The sequence below is a fragment of the Primulina tabacum genome, chromosome 1 (assembly GCF_025594145.1).
Source record: "Primulina tabacum isolate GXHZ01 chromosome 1, ASM2559414v2, whole genome shotgun sequence".
In the NCBI taxonomy this organism is placed as follows: Eukaryota; Viridiplantae; Streptophyta; class Magnoliopsida; order Lamiales; family Gesneriaceae; genus Primulina; species Primulina tabacum.
Genome location: NC_134550.1, coordinates 3,403,275 through 3,428,723, shown reverse-complemented (window position 1 = coordinate 3,428,723; position 25,449 = coordinate 3,403,275). Strand labels below are relative to the sequence as shown.

At 34.0% G+C, this 25,449-nt stretch overlaps 3 protein-coding genes and 2 pseudogenes across 3 annotated transcripts; 2 read left to right on the top strand and 3 right to left on the bottom strand.

The window, feature by feature from the left end:
* Positions 1-705: 705 nt before the first annotated feature.
* Positions 706-2,731, bottom strand: LOC142516250 (pentatricopeptide repeat-containing protein CRR2, chloroplastic-like; annotated as a pseudogene).
* Positions 2,732-5,977: 3,246 nt separating this feature from the next.
* On the top strand, positions 5,978-8,601 carry LOC142516234 (sugar transport protein 8-like). Its single transcript, XM_075619846.1, has 4 exons — positions 5,978-6,211; positions 6,518-6,837; positions 7,220-7,846; positions 7,926-8,601. The coding sequence occupies exons 1-4, from the start codon at positions 6,079-6,081 to the stop codon at positions 8,400-8,402; spliced, it is 1,557 nt and encodes a 518-aa protein (XP_075475961.1). The 5' UTR covers positions 5,978-6,078; the 3' UTR covers positions 8,403-8,601.
* A 291-nt stretch (positions 8,602-8,892) lies between these two features.
* Positions 8,893-9,883, bottom strand: LOC142532526 (2-oxoisovalerate dehydrogenase subunit alpha 2, mitochondrial-like; annotated as a pseudogene).
* Positions 9,884-18,903: 9,020 nt separating this feature from the next.
* Positions 18,904-19,485, top strand: LOC142525515 (uncharacterized). Its single transcript, XM_075629862.1, has one exon. The coding sequence runs from the start codon at positions 18,904-18,906 to the stop codon at positions 19,483-19,485; it is 582 nt and encodes a 193-aa protein (XP_075485977.1).
* A 1,672-nt stretch (positions 19,486-21,157) lies between these two features.
* LOC142521359 (gibberellin 20 oxidase 2-like) lies at positions 21,158-23,688 on the bottom strand. The gene is made up of 3 exons (XM_075624595.1): positions 23,110-23,688; positions 22,645-22,966; positions 21,158-21,766 (listed from the first exon to the last, which is right to left on the bottom strand). The coding sequence occupies exons 1-3, from the start codon at positions 23,649-23,651 to the stop codon at positions 21,455-21,457; spliced, it is 1,176 nt and encodes a 391-aa protein (XP_075480710.1). The 5' UTR covers positions 23,652-23,688; the 3' UTR covers positions 21,158-21,454.
* Between the last annotated feature and the right edge of the window lie 1,761 nt (positions 23,689-25,449).

Here is a 25,449-nt window from a genome sequence, read left to right as displayed (position 1 = left end):
TGGGTGACCTCCTGGGAAGTTTCCCAGGGTGCGTGTGAGTGAGGACATAGACTCGTCTTGATACACTGAGGACAGTCGTCAAATCCGAAACATTACACACCATTTGGCTTATTGATTGGCTCTTTGTTGCTAAACCCTTGAGGATGCTTTGGCAAGCTTATTTTTCTTATCGGACTCGAGGAAAAAAAAAAACTCACTTCTTTTTTTAAAAAAACATTGAAATCCCATTATAAAAAGTTTATTACACGAAATCAGATATATTGAAAACAACACTTATTTTATATTCACATGATATATATATCCGATTTGTAGGCATAGTCAAATATTGCAACCACTTCGGATTGAATGTCAAAGAGAACACACAAATATACAATTGAGGGTATTCGAGTAACAGTGTCACTCGAACAACCTCCCAATAAACAGTGTCCTAAAAGGTTTGATTAAGCCTCTCTTAATATATCTCGCTTAATCTTGAAGCTTCATTCAAACGTTTCGCTTGGCCAAAAGCGATCAAATATAGATTGATCATATTAAGTGCCATTCAGTAAGCTTAAATGCGATTTTTTTAAAAACGAAATTGATGAATAAGAAGAAGAGGAAACACAAATTAGCGATTTTATTGGTAATAAATTATTACTTATTTTTACTATGGTGCTAGAACCTTTTAATGAAATTGTACTGTAAATAAATTTTAATTTGGGCCAATGTTCTACAAAGGATTTAGTACATATATCATATAATAGTAATTAGTTACAAGGCTATTTTTCGGGTTTACATATAAGCTAACATGACTATAAGTTCCCAGTTCAAAGGATTATGTAATTTTAAGAAGTAATTCTTGTATTTCTACCATGTCAGAGTTAAACCTGTCTTCATCTACAAACTTTTGTCTTCCATTCTTTATCTCTATCCAACTGGCTTCTTTCTTGAGATCCCTTTCGTCCATGAGTTTTCTAATTTGACCTGAATCATTCCATCTCCCAGCTGTAGCATAAATATGGAAAGCATCACATATATTCCAGTATTTTTAGGCTCTAGCTCAAATAAAGCTTCTGCTGCCTTTGTGGCAAGTTCCAGGTTTCCAAGGATTCGACAAGAACTTAGCAGAGAACCCCAGATTCCAGTGTGATCAGCACCATTTCGAGCTTTCTCAATCACCTCTATTGCTTCTTTGAGCCTATTCTTCCGTCCAAGCAAATCGACCAAAATTGAATAATGCTGTATTGGTGGAATAAGAATAAAATCCCTTTCCATCATTTCAAGAACTTGAACTCCTTTAGATACTAGACCTGAGTGGCCACAAGCTGATAAAACTGCCAGGAAAGTCACATGATTTGGTTTTACATTTGCTTTCATCATCATCTCAAAGATGGAAATCGATGCCTCTCCATGACCGTTTTGAGCAAGACCAGTTAATTATGGAATTCCACGTAACAATGTCTTCAGCATATAGCTGTCTCAAACAACCTCAATGAAGATACCATATCACCACACTTGTTATACATGTCCATTAGTGCATTGATAAACAAACATTATTGAAGACCGGATTACATCCGATTCAAATGACATAGCAATGGATTTGCTTCCCTCTTCCAATGACAGCTAAATCAGCACAAGCAATAAAGCACTAACATATGTAATATCGTTAGGGACTACACTTTCATCCACCATTTTCTTGTAAAATGACAGATTTTTCTCCCTCCTCATTTCGTACCAATTCCATGATCGAAGCGGTCCAAGAAACCACATTCTTAACCGGAATTTGATCGAAAACCGAACAAGCATCTTCCATTCTAGATGCATTGCCATAAGCAACCACCTTTGAATTCCAAGAAACAACATCTTTCTCTTCCATTCGACAAAAAGTTGAATAAGAACTCTCAACTTCACCACATTTCCGTAAGCATCAATCCAAGCATTGGAAACAACTACATTGAAATCCAAATCCATCGCAATCGCAACACCGTGTACTTGGCACAGAAACCCCAACATGACGGAGAAATAAATAAGGTAACATCGCAACGGAATACCACAAGTAATATCAATAATTGTATAAAATTGACATCAATATTTGTTTTAATTCACCTCAAAATTAGACTACATCTACTCTAACCCATCAAGAAGATCACTTCTTGTTGTTATTAATAACAAAGAAGACTCAACAAAGAAGATAAGGGAATTGAGAATACAAAATATTTCGAATACTCTGATTTTAACACTCACTTTTACCGTAACGATGGCTTGAATATTAGCAAGCCAAGCTAGCACATGAATTTACCAAACCAACAACCGTAAACTCATCCATCAAAATTGCATTCCTACCGCATCTTTGCATTCACATTAACAAATCAACTGTTTCCTCAATCACAGATTTATAACTCACAATATTTGGTTCAGGCATTTCATGAAGCAGCTGGTGGGCCCATTCGAAAACAAACCATTTGACCGTAAGCAGTGATCATAGTATTCCACGAGTGTGCCTTTTTGAGTGCAAGATTATCGAACACTTGATGGGCCGAATCTATCGAACTGCATTTGGAATACAAGTCTTAAGGCGGTTGCCGAAAAACGTATCAAGATTTAAACCTGTTTTGATTAGGTGCGACTGTAGAGTCGTCCCCAGCTTGAAATTCTTGGTTTTGATGCGGTTTGAGAGCACGGATGCACAAAAAATTTGAGGTTCATCAGCCAAGATTTTCGTTAATTCTGCATTAGATTCCTAAAGGGACTATTGTTCCACAACCACTCGATACTTTTTAGTGGAAATTGACTCGTTTTTTGACAAATAAAATTCGATAAATAACAACTATAGTCGTTTTACATTCTAGAAGCTTAAAACGTAAACAAATTTATTGAACTCTTACATCAGCTGAAGATGTATAAACATAAAACAGAAGAACAGTAACTAAATAGCATAGCAGCAGCTTAATAACTCCTCTTTCACCAATAATATCATCTAAATTTTGTCGCTGTTTTTCAATAGTTGCAGCATATTTTTCGTTCTACCAGGTTCTGAATTTCCCTTGAGGAATAGGTAAATTCACCCAAGAATTGAAATTTCTATCCGAATCAACAGAGAGGATATCCTGCTATCGTGTTCTTTATGAGAGAGGCCAGCTACTAAGCAACAATTGCGTACAGGTCTTCTGCCTATGATCCACACTTTGCATTATATGTTTGCACTAGTGCAAAAAAAGAAAAGAAAAGAAAAGAAAAGGCTAGGAAAATATGATTTGGATTACTCAGATTGATAAGAACATTGATGTGAAGATGTACAAAGACATGGCTATACTTCAAACAATGGACTCTATCTTCTATAAAGCTCAAAGACAGGGAAGAATATCATTTTATGTCACTTCCATTGGAGAAGATAAGGCCATTAACTAGGAGTATGTGATCAATCTTTAACAATAATGGTTGTAAACATCAAAGATTTCTGTTAGACTAATATCTTTTTATGTCACTTCCGTTGGAGAAGATTCTTATTATCAATCTTTAAGACTTTGATATGTGATATAATTCTTAAAATTCCATAATCCTTTGAACTGGGAACTTATAGTCATGTTAGCTTATAGTCCTCATGATATTGACACACTTTGATACTTGATCTATTTCTTTCAATAATATATATTTCTTTCAATACATCATAAAATCATTATATTTCATGTGCACAAATGTATAAATAATTATAATTGTGTTACTTTTAGAACACCAACGAATATTTCATATAATTGAGTATTGGAACACATTGTGCTTCTTCAGAAACATCAACTTAATTAAATTTAATTATATTCTCAATTGGTTACAACTGCGTGCTGATAACGTGTTGTAAATCATAATAGAAAAGAGAAATAAGCTGAAAGAATTCATAGTAAATATCTAATTGTAAGTTTTATTGAACTCAATCATCCTATTTATAAGAAATTACAATATACAAATTTTTACGAATATCATCTTGTTATATTTATCTTCATCACAAAATTTTAAAATCTAAGCAAATTGGAATAATAATCTACAACAAGAATATATTTATATTTTCTTTACAGGGAGCAAAATCGAATTTAAACCAAATATTTATGGATCCCTCTTATCCCAATTTTGTACAAAATTGATGAGAGACTTACGATTGTTTGGACACTTGACCATATTATTTAAATTTTAATTATGTTTAATCTTGTAAGAATAAGTCCATGCATGTAAATCACAAACTAGAATTCAAATATCAAACCCAGCAATTTATTTTTTTTTTAAAAAAAATCCACTGTTATTCAGCTCGCTACTTTATTGGTCAAACACACGTGTATTTTAGTGATTAACTGATATAATAATAAAATAATTTAAATCTCTAATTAATTATCTCTTTATGGGCTTTTAATATAAATATATTTATTTATTTAAATTTTATCTTACCTATTTTGTATCCGTCTATTTAATTGATATTAATTAATATAATAAAAATTATTAAATCTGCAATACAAATATTTTTTAAATTAACTTAATAAGCAACATACGTGAACAATAAAAAATTTTCTACCATAAAAAATTATTTGATAGGAAATTTTGGGAATCAAACTTTTTTTGTTCATTTAACTAATTCAATTTGTGTTTTGGTCAATTAAGTTTTGAAAGTTTGGTCTTGGTACACAAAATTTTAATTTTTTACTATTTTAATTCAATTGCTGACGTGAAATCGAATAAGTCTGCAATATCCAACACCATATTAATATTTTTTGATCTCATGTCACCACTCAGATGAATATAAGAATGAAAGGGAAAAAATTAAATCAAATTTATTGCACAAATCAAAATTTGAAAACCTAAACCAAAGATTTGAGAACGATATCCTTAAGGAATATTTCACCCTACATTTGTGGGCAGTGCCCCCATGTGTAGATCCAGAGTCCAGATTTAGCTACAAGTACATGAGATCCACTATTTTTTTTAAAATCACAAATGTGGCTAAATCTGGACCATCTAAATCCTGTGGGGCAGTATCCCACAGGTAGGATCGAACGATCCATCTTAAAGATAGACGAGAGTCCTTGGGTCCATCTATGTTTCTTGATATGATTGGCTATCGAATGATCTACGTCTAATGGGACAGAGAATAACGGATTGTTTCACCCTGCCTGTGCAATGAACGGCCCGAATCATTCCACATGAGTGATCCGGGTCCACCTCCATGTAAAAAAAAAAAAAAATTGACTCGAAAAAATCCGAGCCGTTGGATCGACCCTTGCGGGCACTGCCAGCAGGGGTAGGGTCGAGTAAACCGAGAATAACATAGGATCATGTTAACTTTTTGCAATGTGTTTGGATAATTTGTTCACTTCAATGAAAGAGAGAGATAAATAAAAATATTCAAGCATTGTAATTTTATATAAATTTAAAAAGATACACCAATAATTATCTTATCATCTTTGAAAATTTAATGAACAAAACTCAAAATTAAAATTTTCATTATTATTGTTGTTGTTATTAATATTATATTGTAAGAATAAGTCCACGCATGTAAATCACAAATTAAGGGGAAAAAATCAGACCCGAAAGGATTAAAACTAAATCTCCTATAATTAAGTTATCTGGGTTATATATTGGTGGATAATTGATGTAATAAAAATAATAACAATAACAGAATAACTATTGTATATAAATATCTCAATCCAGTATTTTCACTAATTTATTTAAATTTAATATCTTAGCTCCAGCATTTTTAAGTTGATTAATATATTACATTATCTAAATTTAAATTTTATAATGAGTCAGTATTCAATCATATGACTATTATTATTTGTTAATATATATATATATATATATATTATATCAAAGAAGAGGTCCGTATAATAACTAATTTTACTAAATTCGTGCTCTATAACATAAATATTGTTCTTATTATTTATTATTAAATATATTATTATAAAGAATCCTAATCCTAATAGGATTCTTTGTTCTGTACATTGTTATATAAACACACACATATATGCGATGCTTTGTTCTAAACACCGCGACTTTGATCATCTTCTCCTCTTCCCCGACTGAATCGTTAAACTTTTCCTTAAGAAAATAATACAATTCTCGATGGCGCCACCAGTTTTCGTGGATGAGAAGGGCGGAGATTCTTTTCCGTCAAAGTTGACTAAGCAAGTCGTAGTTTGTTCCATCATAGCAGCCTTTGGAGGTCTCATGTTTGGCTATGATATCGGTATATCAGGTGCGAGATCACGATTTTACGTAATTGTTTTTATGCAAATTTGTTATTTGTTGAAGAAATCAAACCAAGATCACAAATTCCACGTAGAATTTTAGTTCACGAAACCAACTTTAAGAAACGGACTGATCAAACATATGATGTTTACAAGATTCCTTTTTTTGTTCTGATTTGCTTCAAGAGCCTGAAACTGTATATTATGATTAATCTTGCAATCTTTATATTTTCTTTAAAATCTTGAAATAATATTTTCATAAACAAATTTATATGTAAATAATATATGATAATACATGAATCAATGTCATGCAGGAGGAGTAACATCCATGGATAGTTTCTTGCTGAAATTCTTCCCCGTTGTGTACGAAAAGAAGCACAGAGCGAAAGAAGATAACTACTGCAAATATGACAATCAGATGCTCCAACTATTCACATCGTCTCTGTACTTAGCAGCGGTGGTGTGCAGCTTCTTCGCGTCGTTTTGCTGCAAGAAGTTCGGGCGGAAGCGCACCATGCAGATGGCGGCGGCCTTCTTTTTCGTCGGAGTCATCCTCAACGCCGCCGCAGTCAATCTCCCTATGCTCATCGTCGGTCGCCTTTGTCTAGGTGCCGGAGTTGGGTTTGGAAATCAGGTATAAGATTCTTATATTTTTAAAATTAGCAACAATAATTTTACGTCCAATTTATTTAAAAAATTGTGGTAATAAAATATAAATTAATATCTGTTGTATATATTCCTATATATTTAATGTGGCAATATTTTTTATATATAATTTTTCTCTCTATTATTATTATTATTATTTTCTCCATCCCTTGGCCGACTTGAATTAGAAGTAATTAATTGTCTTGGATTTGAGATAAAATTATGATCCTAGCAATCAGATGATGATGCAATTCATTTTTTTATTTTTTTTAAATTTAACAAAATATCTTTTTGTTTAATTTGTTGAAATAATTAGATATTGAGGACATAAACTCTAATATTTATTTCTATTTATAAATTTTGAAACGCAGGCAGTGCCACTATTTATATCAGAAATTGCACCAGCAAGGTATAGAGGAGGCCTAAACATATGCTTCCAAATGCTGATCACAGTAGGCATTTTGATAGCAAATCTAGTCAACTATTTTACATCCAAAATGCTCACTTATGGCTGGAGGATATCACTTGGTGGTGCTGCATTCCCGGCCATTTTCCTCGGCTTAGGATCACTTCTCATCGTCGAGACACCCACGAGCCTGATCGAGCGTGGCAACACGGATGAGGGTTTAAGGGTACTAAAGAAAATCCGAGGCGTAGAAGACGTGCAAGAAGAGTATACTGCAATCTTTCGTGCCACAGAGGCTGCGAAAAAGATCGAGAACCCTTTTAAAAACTTGTTGAAAAGATCCAGTATTCCTCAACTTTTCTGTGGAACGATGCTGCAAGTTTTCCAGCAGTTTACCGGGATCAATGTGATCATGTTTTATGCCCCTGTGTTGTTTCAAACTATTGGGCTCGGGTCAGATGCTTCGTTACTATCAGCTGTGGTTACAGGTTCTGTGAATTCGGGCTCCACTTTGGTTGCAATATTCGGTGTTGATAGGTTTGGAAGAAGGGCCCTACTCATCGAGGCTGCAATCCAAATGCTTGTTTCTCAGGTATGTACTCAAGATTGTAACATTTTAAATCTATGATAACTATATTAAGAATGAGATTCTTACATGCCTTTTTATGTAGTGTATCACAGGAGTGATTCTCGCCAGCCAATTGGGCTCAACAAATGCTATATCCAAGCTATACGCGTACATAGTAATGGCCTTGATCTGTGTCTTTGTCTCGGGTTTCGCCTGGTCGTGGGGTCCCCTCGGCTGGTTGATCCCGAGTGAGATATTCCCGTTGGAGACACGGACTGCAGGCTTTTTCTTTGCAGTCAGCATGAACATGATCTGCACATTCATAATTGCTCAAGCTTTCTTGACGATGCTTTGCCATATGAGGTCGGGTATCTTCTTCTTTTTCGCTGCCTGGATCGTTGTTATGGGATGTTTCGCCAAATTCTTGTTACCTGAAACCAAAGGAGTTCCCATAGATGAGATGAATGAGAGAGTCTGGAAAAAACACTGGTTCTGGCATAGGTTCTTCACGGATGAAGAAGGTGACCAATCTTGTGTGGAGAAAGAGCTCAAATTACAAGTTACCAAAGACGAAGTTTGATTTAGTTCATTTTTTGTTTGGTTTTGGTTGTTTTAGTTCTTAGGATTAATGTTTAGATTTTTTGTTTGGCTTGGATGTTTTAGTTCTTACATTGATATTTAGATTTTTACTTAGGATTGGAGTTTATATTTTGGTTAATTACGCTGGATCTCTCCCTTAGTTTGATTATTCCAATTAAATACTACATAGTTTTTCGTTTGCTCTTTCTTTACATCAGCTTCAATATCCGATTACTTGGATCATTTCAACCTTTTCTTAATATTTGGTGTACTATATATATCTTCTACTGTCCAACTTTTGCATTTAGTGAGCTGAGAAGGTTTATCGAAACACGGTGTGTGCACGACGAGAGGCAAAGTAAACTACCCCATAACTTTCGTTGCTTGTAAAAGTTATCAAATAGTATTCCATAGATTTTTTCATTGCCTGCATTTAGGAACCTCTGATTGAGCACGCGGTGCCCATGTTGACAAGACCCCGAAACCAAGGCCTGCATCAAAGAATGCAGCAAAAGAAGCTACATTGTATCCAAGATAATTTACCTATTATATACATTTGTATATCAATTTATCATTGGAAAGTCAGGAGGGTAGTCCTGCTGATGCTTTTCCACGTCTCTCTAAGCGATTTTTCTTAGTAACAGAGGTTGGAAGGTGGAACATCATACACATCTGGGAAAATTTCTTCTGAACCTGGTTTCTCAATCTTCTCTGCAACTTGAGTTGTATGCAACACCTGTGGCACAATGGTTTCCAATATCAAACTCGTGCACAAAGATGCTTTGGCGTCTAAAAGAATCGAGCATTATGAGCCTACTAGGTCCGCTTGTTTTTACCTCCTTCCGAGTAGTGTCCCGTAATTCGGACTCAGCTTGAGAATTCCACCAACCATCTCCTTCAAGCGATTTTTGAAACCTTGCCACGGGATCTTGACCTAATCTCCACCACTCTTATCTCTGTAATAGGGCGATATTTGGAAGAATCGTCAAACGTGGAGTGGTGTCCTATTCGGTACGTGAGGGCCTGTTAGTGAAAAGGATCAGCTCTGAAAAAACAAACAAAACATAACACGAAAATCCTTTTTCACGTTACATATAAAACAATAGAGAACTGTGTTTCACCTCGATCAAAACTGGTCTGGATTTCATTAATTGCCATTTTGAGAGCAACATGAACAATGCTGAACACAGCAAAGGCGTCATTACCTTCAGCTCGAATGCTACGTACTCCGTATGCTTGACCTCTAACCACAATACCATCACCTTTGTACAGACAAAATAAAGAAGCCAATAAGAGAACCAACAAGGAAATTTTTGTGATTATGCCTTGTGGATATATAGGATAACATATACTTTGAAACTGTTGGCTCACTGGGGTACTGATAGCCCATCCATTGTTTCGGCAGAAAAGTATGACTGGAGCCTCCATGACAGCAGCAAATTTAAAGCAGCAAGGGAAATATCCCGAACGTTTATCAGTATAACAAGAATTATATCACATATCAAAGCCTTAAAGATTGATAATAAGAATCTTCTCCAATGGAAGTGACATAAAATAAAAGATATTAGTCTAACAAGTCTTTGATGTTTACAACCATTATTGTTAAAAGATTGATCACATACTCCTAGTTAATGGCCTCTTTTCCAATGGAAGTGACATAAAATGATATTCTTCCCTGTCTTTGAGCTTTATAGAAGATAGAGTCCATTGTTTGAAGTATAGCCATGTCTTTGTACATCTTCACATCAATGTTCTTTTCAATCTGAGTAAACCAAATCATATTTTCCTAGCCTTTTCTTTTCTTTTATTTTCTTTTTTTGCACTAGTGCAAACATATAATGCAAAGTGTGGATCATAGGCAGAAGACCTGTACACAATTGTTGCTTAGTAGCTGCCCTCTCTCATCAAGAACACGATAGCAGGATATCCTCTCTGTTGATTCGTATAGAGATTTCAATTCTTGAGTGAATTTAACTATTCCTCAAGGGAAATTCAGAACCTGGTAGAACGAAAAATATACTGCAACTATTGAAAAACAGCGACAGAATTTAGATGATATTATTGGTGAAAGAGGAGTTATTAAGCTGCTGCTATGCTATTTAGTTACTGTTCTTCTGTTTTAGGTTTTTACATCTTCAGCTGATGTAAGAGTTCAATAAATTTGTTTACGTTTTAAGTTTCTAGAATGTAAAACGACTATACTCGTTATTTATCGAATTTTATTTGTCAAAAAACGAGTCAATTTCCACTAAAGTATCGAGTGGCATGAACAAAGACAAAGTGGAACAACAGTACTCCCTTTAGGAATCTAATGCAGAATTACCGAAAATCTTGGCTGATGAACCTCAAATTTGTTGTGCATCCGTTCTCTCAAACTGCATCAAAACCATGAATTTAAAGCTGGGGACAACTCTACAGTCGCACCTAATCAAAACAGGTTTAAATCTTGACACGTTTTTCGCCAACCGCCTTAAGACTTGTATTCCAAATGCAGTTCGATAGATTCGGCCCATCAAGTGTTCGATAATCTTGCACTCAAAAAGGCACACTCGTGGAATACTATGATCACTGCTTACGGTCAAATGGTTTGTTTTCGAAGGGCCCACCAGCTGCTTCATGAAATGCCTGAACCAAATATTGTGAGTTATAAATCTGTGATTGAGGAAACAGTTGATTTGTTTATGTGAATGCAAAGATGCGGTAGGAATGCAATTTTGATGGATGAGTTTACGGTTGTTGGTTTGGTAAATTCATGTGCTAGTTTGACTTGCTAATATTCAAGCCACCGTTACGGTGAAAGTGAGTGTTAAAATCGAAATGTTTGAAATATTTTGTATTCTCAATTCTCTTGTTTTTCTGTTGAGTATTCTTTGTTATTAATAACAAAAAGAAGTGATCTTTTTGATGGGGTTTGAGTAGATGTAGCCTAATTTCGGGTTGTCAACATCAGCAATAATGATGCTGCGAAATTCCAATGCCAATGTGACAATAGGCACAAGCATCATCGACAACAACACAATTTATCAAAAACAAAAGACCACGACGGACTCCCTCGATCGACTACCATGGCAATTACTGTTTCGAAGATGACGAAGGTCGTCAAAAAAATTGCAAGATCTTTAGTAACATGAGATCACTCAATGTTATGTACCTGAGTTTCTTCACTTTGTCATGGGAGAAATTACTTATGGCATTGATATTGTCTTGAAGCTTATTATGGATAGATAACCACTCAAGCTTTAGCCTTTAGGATTCATAAGGACCTCTGACCTCTTTATTATTTGCATGTTTGAAATTAAAAGAATTGAAACTTCTGTACAAACTCAAATTTCATGGAATTTGGGTCCAAATTAAGTTGTCATATATGATCCAAAGAATACTAGATACCGGAGAATTCTAGAGGCCTTGTTCCTAAGTCCATCACATTATTTATCAGTCCAAATTATATTATATGAGTCCAATAAACAAGAAGTTGTGATCCTTATCTGTTCACATGAATTATTTTTTCTGTCTTTTAATTTATGGAATTCTGCCATCGGGACTCTCCATATTTATAATGAGCGACGATATTGGAGTTTTCGACTTTGATCCAAGATTCATTTCCAAGATTGTAAATTTCCATTTCCCATGTTTTTAACCCATAAAAGGGTTTTCCACTTAAACATGCATGTATTCTAACTAATTCTTGCTTCATCATTTATTAATGAAAACCGATTTAGACTGAGGTCCTCGTCAACAAGCTAGCTAGCTAGATATTTTTCATTTTCAATGTAGAAAAAATAGACAGGCATCAGCATTTATTGACATGGACCCCTTCCTATATACATTAGACAGACTAACTTCATTCAAGTTTCTTCCAAATAAAGATAGAATTGAAGTTTGATGGAGCCTACCATAGACGACATCCAAGAACCATCTCCCCCACACGTGCACATGCATGCATCGCTAACAATAGGATCTTGTTCCAAATTTCTTCAACAAATTGTATAAATCCACGAGGAAAGCCTATGGAGGCAATAGGGTTTTGTCTTTTAGGGTCTCTTAATCTTAATCTTTTAAGTTTCAATAAAATGTTTTGTCTTCTAGCTATCGGGACCTCTCTTGCATTAAATGTTGATTCGTTGTATCAACAATGTAAGACAACCCTTGTGCTAAATCAATCTCTTTAATGAATGTTTCATGAATTCGAGTGACATGAATGTTACGTCTCTTTAATGTTTTGAGATAGTCAAAAATATTTATAAACTTGCCTTTGTCAAGGGAAAGGCATCGTGCTACGCAATATTGTTTTGTACCTTGTCCGGTTAACATCACTTTTGATAAAATTACTGTCACTCTCACTATATAACATATAGTAAAGAAAACTTTCAATTCTTGGCTCAACTTTAAGATAGTTTCGATCCGATGCGCGATTTAGTTGTCTGGTATGACTTTTGATGACTATATATTTATATATATATGCACAGGCACATTTTGTCGGTGTTTACCCCCCAAATCCGATCTCGAAAATGTTAAATTTAAATGGGAATATAATTGAGTAAATCTTTCGGTTGAACAAGAGACAAGTAATGCGTAGATAAAATATAATCGAAAGAAAAAGTCATACATTGCATGCCCGCACTAATATAATTTTACCAAGGTGATGATAAAATTGGTTTCCGACAGAAGATGACAACAATGTTGGTGTAGTGAAAGCTGTGAAAATTGCAGACTTCAAAATTTGACGAACCAACGAAGTGTTTAAAATATAGAGTTATTTTAACAGTTTCGAGTTCTTAAATGATTTTAGAATCTAAATTTTAAGCATTGTTTTGCTGAGAAACCTTATTTAAGACACTATCTGGCTCGTGAGTAAGATGGTGAAAGATAAATCGATATAAATAGATAAGATATCGTATGACGTACAACAATCTTTTGTAGATATTGAACCAAACATTGGATAAAATAAAAGTATATAATCAATCAATTTATTATCTTCTGATAGTGACATCAAGATTATAGATTAGCATGCTCCATTTGGTTGGAAGATAAATAGTGAATAATAAAATAAATTGTTTTGATTTGATAAAAATAGAGGCAATAATAATTTATTAATTATTTGGCATAAGTGTTTTGCATACAAAACTACATCGTGATTATGATACAAGAAAGTTACAATACATTTTTAATTTTCTTTTTAAATTTAAATTAACTCGCGGCTTTGAAGTTATTCTAATGATTTGTATTCTCCCCAAATATGTTTTTTGTTTTCAGAATTAAAATTGATTATTATAATTTTGGTAACCTTGTAGAGATAAAAATCAAAGTTTAAAATGACTTATAATAAAATATAATTTATTTATATAGCAATTTGTGCTAAATGTTTTCGTAAAACGAATAAAAATATAAATTAGTTGGTATAGAATTCATTATTCAGTTAAAAGGCACGATCCTGGACCAATGCCTGACAATTTTCATCGGATTTCATCAATATTGTTGCCCATCCGATTCTACCTTCTATCAGTCTATGAGGACCATAGGTTAGAAAAAAATGACCAGGCCTAAACGTATCCTTGCATTAATTTGAATGTATTTCATTTAAAACCGCAACTAAAGAAATTAAATATATAAATTATCATGTAAGCTACTGTTTAAATCTAAACTCATTCCTAATCGTCACGAATTGATCAATATAAATCAATCTATATTGAACTTCTAAAATAAAATTGCATTTTTTCAAATCTTTGATCATATAAATTTATTTTACAGATACAGTAAAAATCAACTATTTTTCATATCTTTTTATTTTCCAAAAAATTACTACACACAAAATTATAATTTCCATCAAAATTTAATCTACAAGAAAACAATGTAATTGTCACGCCCCAGGCTCGTGCCTGTACAATGAGCTTCTATAGCAACTAGTATGTATCCGTCATCGCTTTACAAAAATTATCAACTCAAGTTGCTATAAAAATATATTATACCTCATTATAAACTAATTTTAAATATTTAATTTTTACTACATGGGACAAGATGTATCACATTAATAATATATATAATTATACTATAAATCACAATTTTCAATATTGCATGAATTATTGTATCATACACCAATATGGTGTGTTTAATTTCTATAAATGAGTGGACCTCCAATCATTTATCTAGCTTGCTAGCTAGCACTGATATTTTCCCAATATAATATACAACAAATAGAGACAGACTCCTACCATGCATATCAAACGAATGGTCAAAATTCGAAGCTCAACACCAATGGGGCCATATATCAAGTGAAATATTCATGAACCTTAGAGCGAAAACAATCAAATCACAGATTCAGACATGGGTTGAACCCAAATCTTGTATGGCTTTTGCAGAACCAGAGGGCATAGAAAATGTGGCAAGATAAAATAAAGAAATGACAAGTGTCCCTAAAATTATGCGTCTGCAAATTTGTCAACCTAAGCTTATGGTTCCTTTGTTTCCTAGATGTCTGTATTTCCTTGAGTTGGAATCAAACGTAAACTGGTTTTTTGTTTTTTTCAAAGAAATATTGTCATATTTTGTCTGCAGACCAGGGTTAGTATTTTGTAGTCTGAATTTGTTTGTCCCCTCTGCTTGTTATTTTATAGGTTTTTGTGGGAAGATATTTATGGCCAGACTCCTGTGGATGGATCACCGCTTTAGGGATTTATTACCTTGTGTCTACTACACTTCTTGTTGCCATGCTCTGTGAGACATGAGAACTTGTGCGAGTTCATGAAATCAAAATCGTGTCGAACTCGAACTACATTTTTCGCACCTAAATTTTGAAGTATAAAAAAGGTTCATCCTTTAAGTTCACGTCTTTAGTTCATCCTTAAAAACAAAGTAGGAAATGACATCTCGACTCTCGTGTCTGAATTCCCCTCGAATTTTTGAACTATCATCTGAACAAGATAATTATCTTTTTTTCATCTCTATCTTTTAGTCGGCACTTATTATTTGAGACCAAACACATTTTGGACGTGTCTCTTTTATAAGTTTCTTATCCTGAATTCTTGTCGGTAACCAAAACAATTAAAATCCATCAGTGGAAGTACTATTTTAGCACATCGCAAAGAAGGTAGACCAAAAGAAATAGTTATCCGCCGGAAGTAGTCACGCCACACAAGAGCCAATACCCTCGGCATGGTCGGAGCCCTTGGATCCCTGGGGTGTTTAGAGGATCCAAGCTGAGGGATGAGGCCTGCAACATACATGATATAGCATAGCCGAAGCCCCTTAAATCTATTTTTATGAAGCAAAATCAGTCCGATCGGATTTCCACACCGATAATACTTGAGATTGATTTTAATATTGATGGGAAAATAGCACTTTACACCCTCGTAAAATGTAAAAAATATAAAGGAACCCACTTACGAAATTAATACGCTTTTACCCCCATTTGCTTTAAAAAAAAAAAAAATCAAGTACATTTACCCATCTGTAAGGTTTTATGCCCGATTTTTTAAAAACACGAGATTATTTAGCAGCTGATAATATATTAGTTTTTTTGTTTTTTAACTCCTTCACGGATCGAATCAATATCTATTAAATATAACCTAAAATTTAACGATTTTAATAAAGATGAAAACTTGGATATAAATGACCAGGTATCTTTTATTGTGTTTGTAATAAAAATATATAGGATCATATGGTACATGATTTGGGCAAAAACTTGTGTGAGACGGTCCCATGTGTCGTATTGTGTGAGACGGATCTCTTATTTGAGTCATCCATGAAAAAATATTATTTTTTATTGTGAATATCGGTAGGGTTGACTCATCTCACAGATAAAGATTTGTGAGACCGTCTCACAAGAGACTTATTCCATGATTTGCTAAACTTTTGTTGTCACATTCAAAGTGACAAAAACATCTAACCATTTCAGTTGATATTTTTGTATAATTAAAAAATGTGGACCTTATGTTTGTTGAGTCCTTTTCCCAAAGTTTCACAACCTTTTGTGATTAAGTCGCTTTAATCATCCTGTTTTAGCTTTATATAAGAGTACTATGATGGAGATTTAAACTGTCTTACAATAACATTTTCATTCCATTCAATAAGGCATCCACAATCGTGGATATAATACATGTCACGTCATCCAAATATCCTCTTCCATCTAAATATTCACCATTGCACACCATTGATTTGTGTGTCAGAGCAATACCCGATTACAAATTTGTAACCGGGTATTGCAACTTTTTTTTTAATTTGTGGTCGACCATTTAAAACATTGGTCGATTATTTGGTCAATTAAGAACGTTAGGTCAATTAAGAACGTTTGATCAATTGTTTTTTCTGCACAACTTTATTTTCTCTGATCAATTAAGAACGTTAGGTTTTGAATGTTGGGTAACGTTCAAATTTTAGTCTATAAATACATAAGTTTTTAAGAAATTAAAATTCATATTTTCAACATCCTACATACATATTTCTCTCACAAAAATTTTTTTGGAATGGATAATAGTTCCAATAATTTTTTTAGTGATCTTTTGAACTCTCCAAATATCGACGAAAATTCAAGTGGAGAAAATTCTCGAGTTCGTCCGAGTGTCCAACATCCTCCATTTCCATTTCTTACACAGCAACCACAGAATTTGCAACATTTTCCATATCCACCACCATATTTTTTTAACGCCCTATACCTCCGTGGAATACATGCCCCCCAGAATATTGGCAGAGTAACCAATATTTTGTGCAAGCTCCATCCCATGGAATTAATCATGTTCAATCACCGGGGCTTCAATCAACTGAATCGAGAAGGGCTAGTGTTGATGCAAATGCAAGTGATAGTGATAAAGGGGTAGAAGCACCTTACGAATTCCGAAATTCACAATTTCCTCCTTTCTCGTCTCAAATAGGACTTGAAAATATTACTCTCAATCAGGCAAGCGAGACGGGCCAAGATTCAGATGGAGATCATGGCAAGCGGACAGCGTGGACAGTAGCAGATGATAAGTTCCTTGCAGCAGCATACACAATGATGAGCGAAGACCCAACCGTTGGTAATGCCCAGAAGAGTGAGTCTTTTTGAAAACGGGTTGTAGAATACTACAATACCAATCGAGAGAAGAAAGCTAAAAAAAGGACTGTAGAGAAAGCCACAGCACATTGGGCTGTGGTGAAAAGGATCGTGAATAGATATAATGGAATTTACAACAAATGGTACACGGATCGACCAAGTGGATGTAGTGACGAGGATTTGATGATGCGAGCTCATGAAGAATACAAGAGTACCTTCAAATCTATTTTTCAATATGAACACGTGTGGAGGATTGTTAAAGATAGTCCTATGTATGCTCCTCAATCTTCAGGACACCGATCTGCAAAGAAGGCAAGGACATCTGAATCATCAGGTGCACATACTGACTCGTCTAATGCTACACCAAGTGTTGATACAGAGTACAATGAATCCCGATCTCGTCCTATGGGACATAAGGCCGCAAAAAAGAAAGGCAAAGAAAGAGTGACCCATGTTGATCAAATTACCGAGGCTATGCAACAATCAGTAACACAGATGGAGGAATATAATAACAACAAGAAAGTGGATCAACTCATTCAAGCTCATAAACTACTCGTAATGGACACACGACGTATGACAGATGAACAACTTCATAACCATCTAGCGATATGTGAGCAGCTCAAAAAAAGATTGAACATGTAATGTGGTTTGTAATTTGTATTTGATGTCTTGTTTTTATTATGTGTGTGGTTTGCAATTTAGGTTTTAAAATAATGTATTTAGTGTGATTTTATTTTGTGTGTGGTTTACAATTTATGTTTTTAAAAAGATTGAACATGTCATGTGGTTTGAAATTTATATTTTTAAATCATGTATTAATTTGTGACAATGATCTATAATATATATTATACATATACGTACATACATATTTATATATATATAATATGTGTGTGGATAAAAGTATGAACTAGCCATTACAAAATAGCCGTTGCGACATAGCCGTAACGAAAAATGTATATAAGTAGGAAATGAATCATTAATTATTCTTCACAATACATCCAGTCTGCATTCTCTCTTATACTCAACTATTCATTTGTTCCAAAATATCTCAAGATCCTACTCAAAATAACAGAGAAAACATTCCAGAAGATACAACATCTGATCCTGGTGAAGAATTATTCATGACGATGGTGCATAATCAACATAGAGCGGCTGAATTAATTCAAACTTCTTATGGAAATGCACAAAGAAGACGATCAATGAACAGAGAGCGTGTAGCTGGGCACATTCAACTTGTTAATGATTATTTCTCTACTGAGCTGGTTTATACCGATGACATGTTCCGACGGAGATTCCGAATGAGAAAGGAGCTGTTTTTGCGCATAGTCACTGATTTGCAAAATCATCCAGATGGATATTTTAAATGGAGAGAAGATGTTGCGAGAAGAAAAGGCTTATCCCCACTTCAGAAATGCACGGAAGCTATCCGCAACTAGCTTATGGAGGCCAAGCCGACCAATTGGACGTGTATCTAAGGATGGGTGAAACAACTGCACTTGAATGCTTGTCCAAATTTTGTCAATGTGTTATGCAAATATATGGGCGTGTGTACTTAAGAAAACCCAATGCAACCGACATCGCTCGTTTGCTTGAAATGCATGAGCAAAGACATGGTTTTCCTGGCATGTTAGGAAGCCTTGATTGCATGCATTGGGCTTGGAAAAATTGTCCGGTCGCGTGGAGAGCTCAGTACACTCGAGGCGATCATGGCTACCCAACAATTGTGTATGAGGCAGTTGCATCAGCCGACTTGTGGATATGGCACGCCTTTTTTGGAGTGACTGGGTCTCGTAATGACATCAATGTCCTTAACGAGTCACCTCTTTTTAATGACGTCTTGAAAGGAAATGCACCAGATGTTAATTTTCTTGTGAATGGTACACAGTATACTAAAGGATACTACTTAACAGATGGTATATACCTGGAATGGGCCACTTTCGTGAAGAGTTTCTCATGCCCACAGGATCCCAAAAGAATGAAATTCAAAGAAAACAAGAGGCTGCAAGAAAAGACGTTGAACGGGCATTTGGGGTTCTCCAAGTTCGTTGGGCAATTATAAGAGGCCCAGGGAGACATTGGTTTATGGATAAATGCAAATAAATCATCTATACATGCATTATCTTACACAACATGATTGTTGAGGACGGGAGTCATGCAATATCAATGTGAGATTTTGAAGAACGAGATAATTTCATAGCCAATCAGGGTTCAACCACAGAATTTGGCGAATACCTTCGAAGAAATACAGAGTTACGTGATAGTCATATACATCATCAGCTTCGTCACGATTTGGTTGAACAAATTTGGGAGACATGTCGTCGTGATGAGTGAACGACTGGTGTATTTGACTATATGTGTGGTTTGTAATTTCTGTTTTCGTGTCTTTTTTTACTATCTTCGTGAATTACTAATTTTCAATTATTATTATTATTATAAATGTTGTTTTATGGTTTGCAATTTTTTATTATTAATGTTATAAATATTGTTTTGTGGTAAATTAGTTTTGTATAGTACGTTATAAATTTTTTACTTTTATTAATATTTATTTTATTACAAATTAGTTATTCAAAAATAATCGTTATAAACTTTCTAGTTTTATATTTCAATAAAAATATAATACTAAATAATAGATGAAAGTAATTAAGGTGGTTAAATGATTTTATTTAAATAAAAATAAAATATTAATTAAAGTGACAGTGGGACCCATAAATATTTCATTGGTGGGATATTTGATTGTGAAATATGATAAATTTGAGTAGAGAAATATTTGATTGATGATGTGGATTATAGGGTCCACAAATATTCGAATGAAATATTTTTCTTATTGTGGACGACCTAATAGTTATCTTTTGAAACAAATATATCTTTCTCATAAAATTTTGAAAAAATTACATTTTTTTTCGTGTAACTTGCATGATTTTACAGTGGCCAATTTACAGTTTTAGTCCCATTATTTATATTTTTGTTTAATTTTAGTAATTTTGGTCATAGTGTTGACATAACTTCGAAAAATTATGACATATAATTTATAATTTTGGTCAGAGTGTCACAGTGTTGATATGATTTCGAAAAATTTATAGCTAGATGAAATACGAGACAACCCAACCGGGACCATAGACTGTACTGGATCGGACCCAACCGCGGCGACGAATGAGCGAGCTAGGAACTCTTGGAAGAGAGATCATCGAATCAACCATAACGTATGTCTTTTTCTCCTCCAAAGTGGCCTAAACCTGATGCTTTCATTTCATCACTTTGCGTCTTATTATTTGACAATACATTAGTGGATTTTTCCATGTGTATCGCACACATATTCCCCATATATAGGCGTAAAAACTTGTAAGATATGAGCATTGACATGTAGTTAGTAGTTACGTAGTCACGATACCCTTATAACATTAATACATTTATTCATATTGTAAACAACTAGATTTTCAATGTATTTTTTCTTAATTTTGTTCAAACAAAAGTTCTCCTCGTGACCAAGGAAATAATAACAAATACGAGAACATTCGTAGGCTTATAGATCATCAACGATAGATTGAGTACTTTAACATGAAAATACAAAGAAGTCATACTTGAATATATATGCTCTGACAAAATAAAAGAAACATATAAATAATCATTTAGACTCCATCGACCTAGTATTTTTATTCCAATCGAACTTTAATGTTAAGGGGGGGTTTCATATTTATTTAAAACCCTTTCAATATATAATAATATAGCCGAAGAAAATGAATCATCAAAATCCAAACTTCTCGAAAACACCAAAACATCAAAATCTAAGCCAAACACACACAATAAATGCAAATACATTGTCTCTAGCTCACTTGCATACATGCGTGCTTGAAAAACAGCAGTACACCATTCCATCCAAAAGAAAGACAAAAAGAGGATAAAACCACTTCAAGAAACTCCCCCACACTCGCCCATATTCTCTCGAACTAAAAGACAAGCCAACCCCATGATGAAAAATTAAAGCATTCAAAAAGGAAAAAAGAAAAGGGGAAATTTTTATTTTTCGTCTTCTAATTTGTCATATTATACGTCAATCGACAATAAGGTTGTGTTTCTTTTGTTGGTTTGTGAATATGAAGCCACTGGACAAAGTTTTGTAGCGTAGCAGTGTCTGCCCGGTAGTGGTTTTGAGTGAACTCTCTCAAATCCGACCATGTGAAGTCTGGGTACTTGCTTGTCTCTTCTCTGCGCATGAGATCCTTCGGGGGCCTCACCTTTTTGTCCTCTTTAGGGTTCACAAAGAATACAAGCGATCTTCTTGTTTTATCCTTGTTCACCACTGCCCTGTGGAGGCAACTCTTGTATCTCCCATTCGATAAAGCCTGCATATATTGTACAAAACTGAGATATATGTTCATTTTAATTCGTCGATATATTTGTATTTTTGTTGACTTTATTAAGCAAATTCTTCTGTATTTTGTATATATTCCTGTGTGTGGTATATTGTACAATTTACTGATCAGATTTGCAGTATATATACCGCACAGTTTATATTCTAAAGTAGCCAATTATTCCGCATGGATTTTGTTTGTAGACCAATTATTTTAGCAGAATTTTCGAGAACCCTTTATATCTTTTCAAGAAACCAATCATTTAACAGAATTTTCAAGCACCCTTTATATCTTTTCAAATTTTTTCTACGGATTCAAGAAAAGTCATTTATGTTCTCCTGCTAAATGGCTTTATATATTGCACAAGACTTTTCAAACAGAAAAAAGACGAAAAACTGACTGATTTATTATAAACTGGCCACGGTTTTAGCACTTAGGAATGGAGGTTGAAAGAACTGATAAGTGATGTCACTAAAAGCTTTGCATTTATATGTATGTGTAATAAAATTTATGATATTATAGAAAAAAGTACACATGTAATATATTCATCTGTATGTAATTTCTGTTGGATATCACGTCCTCGATTAAACATTTTTCATTGTACTCACAAATGTGACGGACCATTTGTATCTTTGTTTTTCCTATCGAACTCATTACACTAATCCAAGTTACCATATTTAATGCATGCAAAAGTATCCTGTTTCACCAAAAGTGGTGAATGAAAGCCCATCATTTCTTCAGTACTTATGTATACATGCAAGCATAGGCAGCACCAAATACAGCCACATGACATCTCGCATATGATACATATACACACACACACACACACATGTATGTATGTATGTGTGTGTGTATGTGTATGTACTTACCACAAATGTGTCACCAATGTTAACAACAAAGGCATCCGGGCGAGGACGAATGGCTCGCCATTTGTTGTCCGAATAGATTTCGAGTCCTCCAACTTGATCTTGATGAAGTATAGTTAAGGAATTGGGATCAAAATGAGGTCCAGTGCCAAAAGTGAGCCCTGCTTTCTTGCAAGGCGGATAGTTATTTCCTCTCATTATCGAGACACCATCTTCGAAAAACCGGCGAAAATGGTAACGATCGACTCCCAAGCTAATTGCCAAGAGTTCAAAAATGATGAGGGACAAGTTTTTCATTGCTTCACAATACTCTTGATAAACAATCCTGAATAAGTAAAAAAATAGAACCCGTCTGAGAATTTAAGCAAATATGGAAATGACCATGCAGAAAAAATTGTGTTTGTAACTAGATTTAAGGTATACATACATACATATTTATGTTTATGTGTGATGAAAATTGAATCTCACCCGGCTTCTTCGAACTCTTCCCCCATGACAGATTTGATGTAGTCAACCACATCAAGTCCTTGATCATGTTCATGTTCATAGGTAAAGGAGAATGTCTCCTTCCACGGCAGTTTGGACGAAAATCGATCGGCGTGAGCACCCGAATACCCGCAAAGATCTCCTGGTTTTCTTTTCAGAGCAAGCTTCCTGCTCAAAGGGAGCTTGAAGAAGGCATCCATATGCTCGTAGGCGTGGCGGATTGCACTTGCACCTACACCATGATTGACAACTTGAAAGAAGCCATGATTTAAAGAAGCAAAACTTATTTGTTTCGCAGCAAGATTTATTGCTTCTAAATCACCGCTGAAGAAGCCCTTCAAATCTATTGGCTTCTCATTGAGCTCATCTTGTGAAACATAGGCCAAGTCTTCATGTGTCCAAAGGAATTGTTTGGGGAAGTTTTCTTGTTTTTCTATAATGGATGTGTCAAAAATCAGAGCCCCTTTTTTCTCTCTGTTTGCTTTGTGGCTTGATGAGGGATGGAGATTGAGAGTTGAATCCATTTGGATTTGGTGTATATTTTGAGGGATTTGACAATGTGAGAAAGACAATATTTATAGAGGAATGAAGATAATAAGTGGATTGACAGGTTTTTTACTCACCACTATGTGAAAATTTAAACTATTAGTTTTATATTATATAGGAGGCATATATAGGGGTAGAGTCAAGAAAATTTTTTTTTTGGGAAGGGTATTATTGAAAATTTTAAAATATATAATTATTGAAGAAACATAAAACTGCAAAAATAGTCATATATATTATATTTAAAAAAATTAATGGGGCACACCAAAAATATGAATCCAATAATTTCTAAATTAAACTTGTTCAACTTTCTTGATTATTTGATTTAATCCAAAGATTTTCCCTCAATTGTCAAGATTTCATGCTGTTTAACTATACTATGAAGCACACAGTACTAACTCCGGCGTGTCAGCTTAGTTAACCTCGTTCGATGAGGGCAAAAGAACGAGAAGAGATCACCTATTGCTCGCAGATTGTATCAAATACTTGATATTTATAATTCAGTATATTTTTAAGCATGACATTAACTTGTAATTTATAATTAACATATATAAAAAATTATCGAAGTTAACATTTTTTTTATTTTCATGCTCTAACTAGTAGAAAGGTCTTAGTAATATGTAATTCCATTTTTTTTGTTGGTGTTTAATCATATTTCGTCGAAGTGCTGACATAGTGTCGAACATGTAAGCAATTTTTCAGTATCAGATTAGTATTTTACTAGTATCACATCAACTCCATGACAAAATAGGACTGAACATCGACAAAAAAACAAAGTTGTAAAACAATGATCCAACTTTAACAAGCTGAAGAACAAAATTAGAAAAAAGAGACAATCTAAAGACAAAGTTGACAACTTTTTCCATACCCATCACCTAAAATACTACCTATATGCTGTTAGAATAAATGCTAATAACAGTAGCTTAGAAACAATTTGTAGAGATAAATCAATAACCGAAACAAATGTGATGTTTACAGTATGACTATCGTGTAAAAGAAAGCAAAACCAAACCGAGGCCTATTGCGTGTACAGTTTCCTTAAAAAAGATTCGTTCTCTCTTGTATGTGCTTCGAGTATCGTCTTGGACGTCTGTTTCCCAGGATATAACGGAACAACCAGTAGTGACTTAGCATGAGACACTACTACGGCGAACTTAAAACGTACCTTTATTTTATCATCAAGATTTAACAGAGGCCAAATGGAAAGATAACAATATGAAATGCAAGAGAGTACTTGAAAGAGATAAAATTTTCATGTTTGAAATGAGGAAATGAACACACTATTTATAAACCCCAAAATGCACACCAAGAGTCATACAAGATTAATTAACTCAATTAATCTTCTCATTAACTCAAAAATATGAAGAGCCAAAACTCTTCAATTAATTCAAGAATGTGGAGACTAGTACTTTGTAGGGATTGGGAAAAAAAAAACAAGTAGTCAGTTGGCCATGTGCAGGAAGAAGAATAAATTTATAATTATTTTTAAAACAATACGTACATAAAAAGATATTAAATATGAAATATGGAAATTTTAAAAAATAAAAATATTCCTCCAAATTATATTGAATTCAATAATGGAAAAAAAATATAATATTTCCACCACAATTTTAAATTCAAATTCAAATAAATTGGAATAAAATCAATTTAAAATAAAAGTATGAGATAACAGAGAATTTAAATTTTAAAAACAACATTATTTAAAAGTAGATTATAAGAGATTTATTACATAATCTAATAATTTTAAGCAATTTACCCGTGTAGGTTTTTGCTATAATT

Excerpts from the sequence above, each read along its gene's own strand:
- LOC142525515 (XM_075629862.1), top strand. The coding sequence starts at position 18,904 with ATGGGTGAAACAACTGCACTTGAATGCTTGTCCAAATTTTGTCAATGT.
- LOC142516234 (XM_075619846.1), top strand. The coding sequence starts at position 6,079 with ATGGCGCCACCAGTTTTCGTGGATGAGAAGGGCGGAGATTCTTTTCCG. Across the intron at positions 6,212-6,517 it reads CTATGATATCGGTATATCAG|GAGGAGTAACATCCATGGAT; the intron begins GTGCGAGATCAC and ends AATGTCATGCAG. Across the intron at positions 6,838-7,219 it reads GAGTTGGGTTTGGAAATCAG|GCAGTGCCACTATTTATATC; the intron begins GTATAAGATTCT and ends TTTGAAACGCAG.
- LOC142521359 (XM_075624595.1), bottom strand. The coding sequence starts at position 23,651 with ATGGATTCAACTCTCAATCTCCATCCCTCATCAAGCCACAAAGCAAAC. Across the intron at positions 22,967-23,109 it reads GAAGAGTTCGAAGAAGCCGG|GATTGTTTATCAAGAGTATT; the intron begins GTGAGATTCAAT and ends TTACTTATTCAG. Across the intron at positions 21,767-22,644 it reads ACATTGGTGACACATTTGTG|GCTTTATCGAATGGGAGATA; the intron begins GTAAGTACATAC and ends CAATATATGCAG.